The 7,500-nt window shown below is 37.7% G+C and overlaps 1 protein-coding gene across 1 annotated transcript in view; it reads left to right on the top strand.

The window, feature by feature from the left end:
- Positions 1 to 7,500, top strand: part of LOC125034214 (prestalk protein-like) — a 15,462-nt gene that overhangs the window by 1,015 nt on the left and 6,947 nt on the right. The window contains exons 2-10 of the mRNA XM_047625919.1: positions 581 to 680; positions 2,267 to 2,419; positions 2,585 to 2,725; positions 3,822 to 3,974; positions 4,140 to 4,280; positions 5,335 to 5,487; positions 5,653 to 5,793; positions 6,854 to 7,006; positions 7,127 to 7,267. Coding sequence (XP_047481875.1) covers positions 581 to 680; positions 2,267 to 2,419; positions 2,585 to 2,725; positions 3,822 to 3,974; positions 4,140 to 4,280; positions 5,335 to 5,487; positions 5,653 to 5,793; positions 6,854 to 7,006; positions 7,127 to 7,267 — 1,276 coding nt within the window. The remainder of the gene's footprint in view (positions 1 to 580; positions 681 to 2,266; positions 2,420 to 2,584; positions 2,726 to 3,821; positions 3,975 to 4,139; positions 4,281 to 5,334; positions 5,488 to 5,652; positions 5,794 to 6,853; positions 7,007 to 7,126; positions 7,268 to 7,500) is intronic.

Here is a 7,500-nt window from a genome sequence, read left to right as displayed (position 1 = left end):
AAGGCTTATTTTCTACAAAAATGTATTGATTCATATATTTATTTATTTGTTTGTTTATAATATGTTTCTGATTTGGTCTGTTTTCTATATTTTCCTTTTTTTTTTTCTTGTATATGTCTATTTTCACGCTGATTTGATACATTTTCCAGCGTTCGTTCTAAATCTATCTATATCTGTCTGCCTGTCTTTTTTTTTTTTTCGTCTCTGCTCTCTCTTTCTCTCTCTCTCTCTCTCTCTCTCTCTCTCTCTCTCTCTCTCTCTCTCTCTCTCTCTCTCTCTCTCTCTCTCTCCTTCTCTCTCTCCTTCTCTTTCTCATTCTCTCTCTCTCTCTCTCTCTCTCTCTCTCTCTCTCTCTCTCTCTCTCTCTCTCTCTCTCTCTCACTCACTCACTCACTCACTCACTCATTCACTCTCTCTCTCCTTCTAATTCTTTCTCCCTCTCTCTCTCTTTCTGTTCTCTTTTCTCTCTTTTCACTTCCCTCTTTTCTTTTATTTATATACCATCCCTCATTCATAAATATCTATATCTTCAGGCGAAATGTCTAAAAAGTAATAAAATACATCTCATTCATTACCACAGCGAGAGTGTGCAGGCGGCACTGGTACCTGTGTTGCAGAGAGGAATTGCAAGATTCTGCATGAAAGAGGCTCATGTCCTGATAACAAGGTCTGCTGCCTCGGTAAGTATCTAGCTTTAGATTAAATCTTACTTTTTCTAGTTTTCTCTTCCCTTCTCTTTCTCTCTCCGATAAAAAAAAAAAAAAAAAAAAAAAAAGTGGCAACATAACAACCTCATTTTATTCAACCACATTTGGTATTCCGGCAGCTGTCAGCCATTTTTTTTTTTTTTTTTTTTTTTTTTATGGAATTAAGATAGTTGTAACACATGCTAAAATATCTTTGAAATATGAAACCAAAACATTTGGAGAGCCACCCTGAGTTCCGTTTTCTATATTTTTTTCATACCGTACAAGCTTATCTTCCGGTTTTTTTTTTTTTTTTTTTTTTTTTGACCGCTTGTTTAATTATAAGTTAATAACAATTAAATTAAATTGAGGCAAATATGAAAATCCACATTACAGAGTAAGTGATAATCAGAAGCACAAGAAAATGTGCCAGTTAATGTTGTGATGTCTATAGTAACTAGACAGTTCAACCTATTTTCTAAATGGAGAGTTCCTGCTTATACCTGCTTCAAAATACCCATGATAAACATCGATATTAGATGATGAATATACAGTGATAATATATTACTATGAATGTCTGTATGGCCGGCATCTCCTTCGCCCAATATAGTAAACTCAGCAATCAATGACCTCGGGTGACATATACTGAGTTCTTTGTCTAGCTCCCACTTCCCCTTAGGCACCCTTGGAAACACAGTAACTCCACCAGTATTTTAGAATTTCTAAAGCCCTAGAATGCAATTGCGAGGGGCAACTATGTTTTCTTGTAAGCTTTATTAAAAGAAAACACCTATCAGCTATTGTTATTATCGGCTAAATAATGAATTTCGTGCTCAGAAAAATGTATAATATGCTGGGTCCTACCTTGTGGGCCCCCTGGCCTGGAACAACTTTTTAAAGATTGGATTTCCAGACTCCTACACACACACACACACACACACACACACACACACACACACACACACACACACACACACACACACACACACACACACACACTGTATTATTAGAACATTGTAAAACACTACCGTCTTGATACTATGTTGGTTTTTCTACCATGTGTGAAAGGGATCCTTCAAGTTTGAGGATCCCAAAGATGCAGTCTATGCTATCATCTGGACCTGCACCATTAGCGTCCTTCGTATAAAAGATTCCTATGTAATAATTTAAGTGGCACATTTTTTGCATCTATACAGTTAACATTTAACACATTAAAATGGTTTCATGGGCTTTGCTTTTAGTAGGCCTCTAATATTCAACCTAGTCAGCCTTAGGATAAGGAGGGACTGACACCTACTATTACTGGGCTATATGACAAAGAAATCGTTTTTACAAAAGAATGCCAAACTCCAACAAACTCTAATGGGTATTGTGTTACATATCATTAATGAATTAGCTGCTAATGGTGAAAATCCATGTAATACTTACTATGCATCTGATTCTTTTATCTTTGAAAACATTCAAGAGATATATCCCAGCCGGAACCGTGAACTGTGACGGCAAAGAAAGGCTTAATCCAATACAATATAACAGTTTGGTTAATATCACCAATACCTTCAATTTATGAAACACCTTTCCAGACGAAAAGGGTGGTGGAAGAACTTCAAAGAAGAACGGAAACGCTGCATGTGAAAACAAGAATGGAAGATGCGTCAGTGAACAGAAATGCCAAGGAAAGGATGTCCTCAAGAAGATCCAGTGCAGCGGGCAGAATGAAGTGTGCTGTCGCAAGGGTAACTCTCATAGTTTTCAATCTTGTCCACGACACTTTTTAACATATCTAAACATTATATCCCAGACAGACTAACGAACCAAGGTGGCATCTAGAGAACAAATCCACTGCAATATAAAATGAATGATTAATATCACTAATACTCTTACCTTATCAAATACCACAGGAGGTAAAAGAAATTCAAAGTCCGCCGCAAAGGCCGAGTGTAACAATAACAAAGGGAAATGTGTGAAGAAAAGGAAATGCAACGAGAATAACATCCTCGAGAGCAATGAGTGCAGTGGAAATGAAGTTTGTTGTCGCAAGAGTAAGCGTCAACCTTCTATCTTTCTGACTGATTTTGCAGGGTTTTTTTCAACAGTTTTATTGACCTCGGGTGACTTGTGACAGAGTGAGCCACGGTGTCATATACTGAGCTCTTTGTCCAACTCCCACTTCCCCTTAGGCACCCTTGGGGAGTCAGTAGCTCAATACTTAAAGTTTTCTAAAGCCCTAATATGTAAGTGTGAGGGTAACTATGTTTTCCTGCAAATTTAAAAGGAAATCGCTATGATTTTTTTTTTTTTTTTTTTTTGGGGGGGGGAGGGCTAAATCATATATTCCGAGTTCAAAAAATAGACAGGGCCAAGTCATGACTTTCTGTGACCCCTAGGCTAACTTTCTAATATAACCTGGAGTTGGGGCCCCTTATCTAAAACAAGGCCATAAATAGATTCTTTATCTCAAATTCTTGAGATAAAGAATGAATTATTCAATACATATATATTTGAAAAGGGTAAACACTACCGTCTCAATACTATGTGTTTTTTTCTACCATGTTTGAAAATCTTTAAGAAGGATCCTTCAAGTCTGACGATCCCAAGGATGCAGTCTATGCTATCATCTGGTCCTGCACCATTAACATCCTTCGTGTAAAAGAGGATTCCTGTATATTGATTTCAGTGGCACATCTGTTGTACCTAAACAGTTAACATTTAAAACATTAAAATGGTTGCATGGGCCTTACTTTTGGTAGGCCTCTAATATTCAACTTGGTCTGCCTTAGGATAATACGGGACTGAAACCTACTTCTACTGCGCTATATGACAAAGTTATCGTTTTTACAAATGATTAACCAATTTCGACAAACTCTAATGGCTATTGTGCTACATGTTGATGAATTAGCTAGTAATGGTGAAAATCCATGTAATACTTTCTACGCATCTGATTCTCTTATCTTATAGGATGACCATATATAAACTATTTCAGTATTACCTACCTCATCCCCTATCAGATATTTGAAAACATTCAAGAGATATATCCCAGCCGGAACAGTGAACTGTGACGGCAAAGACCTAATCCAATACAATATAACAGTTTGCTTAATATCACTAATAACCTTAATATATCAAACACCTTTCCAGACGAAAAGGCTGGTGGAAGAACTTTAAAGAAGAACGGAAACGCTGCATGTGAAAACAAGAATGGAAGATGCGTCAGTGAACAGAAATGCCAAGGAAAGGATGTCCTCAAGAAGATCCAGTGCAGCGGGGAGAATGAAGTGTGCTGTCGCAAGGGTAACTGTCATATTTTTCAATCTTGTCCACGACACTTTTTAACATATCTAAACATTATATCCCAGACAGACTAACGAACCAAGGTGGCACCTAGAAAACAAATCCACTGCAATATAAAATTAATGATTAATATCACTAATACTCTCAACTTGTTAAATACCACAGGAGGTAAAAGAAATGCAAAGTCCGCCGCAAAGGCCAAGTGCAACAATAACAAAGGGAAATGTGTGAAGAAAAGGAAATGCAACGAGAATAACATCCTCGAGAGCAATGAGTGCAGTGGAAATGAAGTTTGTTGTCGCAAGAGTAAGCGTCAACCTTCTATCTTTCTGACAGATTTTGCAGGGTTTTTTTTTTTTTTTTCAACAGTTTTATTGACCTCGGGTGACTTGTGACAGAGTGAGCCACGGTGTCATATACTGAGCTCTTTGTCCAACTCCCACTTCCCCTTAGGCACCCTTGGGGAGTCAGTAGCTCAATACTTAAAGTTTTCTAAAGCCCTAATATGTAAGTGTGAGGGTAACTATGTTTTCCTGCAAATTTGAAAGGAAAATGCCAAGTATTAGTTTGTTGCTGTTGTTTTTGCTAAATCATGCATTCCGTGTTCAAAATATATGACCAAGTCATGACCTTGTGTGACCCCTAGGTTAACTTTCTAATATAGCCTGGAGTTGTTTTCCAGACTTCTAGGCATCCTATAATTATCAGAATGAATTATTCAACACATATATTTGAAAATGTTAAACACTACCGTCTTGATACTATGGGTTTTTCTACCATGTTTGAAATTCATTAAGAAGGATCCTTCAAGCTTGGCTATCCCAAAGATGCAGTCTATGCTATCATCTGGTCCTGCAACATTAGCATTCGTCGTATAAAAGAGGATTCCTGTATATTAATTGCAAATCTGTTGTACCTATACAGATACCATTTAACACATTAAAATGGTTGCATGGGCCTTGCTTTTAGTAGGCCTCTATATTCAACCTAGTCAGCCTTAGGGATAATGCGGGACTGACACCTACTTCTACTGGGCTCTATGACAAAGAAATCGTTTTTACAAAAGAATGCCAAACTCCGACAAACTCTAATGGGTATTGTGCTACATGTTGATGAATTAGCTGGTAATGACGAAAATCCATGTAATAATTTCTACGCATCTGATTCTCTTATCTTATAGGATGACCATATATCAACTATTTCAGTATTACCTACCTCATCCCCTATCAGATATTTGAAAACATTCAAGAGATATATCCCAGCCGGAACAGTGAACTGTGACGGCAAATACCTAATCCAATACAATATAACAGTTTGCTTAATATCACTAATAACCTTAATATATCACACACCTTTCCAGACGAAAAGGCTGGTGGAAGAACTTTAAAGAAGAACGGAAACGCTGCATGTGAAAACAAGAATGGAAGATGCGTCAGTGAACAGAAATGCCAAGGAAAGGATGTCCTCAAGAAGATCCAGTGCAGCGGGCAGAATGAAGTGTGCTGTCGCAAGGGTAACTCTCATAGTTTTCAATCTTGTCCACGACACTTTTTAACATATCTAAACATTATATCCCAGACAGACTAACGAACCAAGGTGGCACCTAGAGAACAAATCCACTGCAATATAAAATTAATGATTAATATCACTAATACTCTCAACTTGTTAAATACCACAGGAGGTAAAAGAAATGCAAAGTCCGCCGCAAAGGCCAAGTGCAACAATAACAAAGGGAAATGTGTGAAGAAAAGGAAATGCAACGAGAATAACATCCTCGAGAGCAATGAGTGCAGTGGAAATGAAGTTTGTTGTCGCATGAGTAAGCGTCAACCTTCTATCTTTCTGACAGATTTTGCAGGGTTTTTTTTTTTTTCAACAGTTTTATTGACCTCGGGTGACTTGTGACAGAGTGAGCAACGGTGTCATATAGTGAGCTCTTTGTCCAACTCCCACTTCCCATTAGGCACCCTTGGGGAGTCAGTAGCTCAATACTTAAAGTTTTCTAAAGCCCTGAAATGTAATTGTGAGGGTAACTATGTTTCCTGCAAATTTGAAAGGAAAACGCTAAGTATTAGTTTGTTGTTGTTGTTTTTTTTTTTTTTTTGCTAAATCATGCATTCCGTGTTCAAAATATATGACCAAGTCATGACCTTGTGTGACCCCGAAGCTAACTTTCTAATATAGCCTGGAGTTATTTTCCAGACTTCTAGGCATCCTATAATTATCAGAATGAATTATTCAACACATATATTTGAAAATGTTAAACACTACCGTCTTGATACTATGGGTTTTTCTACCATGTTGGAAAATCTTTAAGAAGGATCCTTCAAGCTTGGCTATCCCAAAGATGCAGTCTATGCTATCATCTGGTCCTGCAACATTAGCATTCTTCGTATAAAAGAGGATTCCTGTATATTAATTGCAAATCTGTTGTACCTATACAGATACCATTTAACACATTAAAATGGTTGCATGGGCCTTGCTTTTAGTAGGCCTCTATATTCAACCTAGTCAGCCTTAGGGATAATGCGGGACTGACACCTATTTCTAATGGGCTCTATGACAAAGAAATCGTTTTTACAAAAGAATGCCAAACTCCGACAAACTCTAATGGGTATTGTGCTACATGTTGATGAATTAGCTGGTAATGACGAAAATCCATGTAATAATTTCTACGCATCTGATTCTCTTATCTTATAGGATGACCATATATCAACTATTTCAGTTTACCTACCTCATCCCCTATCAGATATTTGAACGCATTCAAGAGATATATCCCAGCCGGAACAGTGAACTGTGACGGCAAATACCTAATCCAATACAATATAACAGTTTGCTTAATATCACTAATAACCTTAATATATCACACACCTTTCCAGACGAAAAGGCTGGTGGAAGACCTTTAAAGAAGAACGGAAACGCTGCATGTGAAAACAAGAATGGAAGATGCGTCAGTGAACAGAAATGCCAAGGAAAGGATGTCCTCAAGAAGATCCAGTGCAGCGGGCAGAATGAAGTGTGCTGTCGCAAGGGTAAGTGTCATATTTTTCAGACTAAGCAACAAACCTATGTGGCACATAGGCAACAAATCCACTGCAATATAAAATAAATTATTAATATCACTAATACTCTCAACTTGTTAAATATCACAGGAGGTAAAAGAAATGCAAAGTCCGCCGCAAAGGCCAAGTGCAACAATAACAAAGGGAAATGTGTGAAGAAAAGGAAATGCAACGAGAATAACATCCTCGAGAGCAATGAGTGCAGTGGAAATGAAGTTTGTTGTCGCATGAGTAAGCGTCAACCTTCTATCTTTCTGACTGATTTTGCAGTTTTTTTTCAACAGTTTTATTGACCTCGGGTGACTTGTGACAGAGTGAGCCACGGTGTCATATAGTGAGCTCTTTGTCCAACTCCCACTTCCCCTCAGGCACCCTTGGGGAGTCAGTAGCTCCAATACTTAAAGTTTTCTAAAGCCCTGGAATGTAATTGTGAGGGTAACTATGCTTTCCTGCAAATTTGAAAG

The sequence above is a fragment of the Penaeus chinensis genome, chromosome 17, assembly GCF_019202785.1.
Source record: "Penaeus chinensis breed Huanghai No. 1 chromosome 17, ASM1920278v2, whole genome shotgun sequence".
Taxonomy (NCBI): domain Eukaryota; kingdom Metazoa; phylum Arthropoda; class Malacostraca; order Decapoda; family Penaeidae; genus Penaeus; species Penaeus chinensis.
The sequence above is the reverse complement of the archived record's forward strand: the minus strand, read 5'-3'. Positions and strand labels throughout refer to the sequence as shown.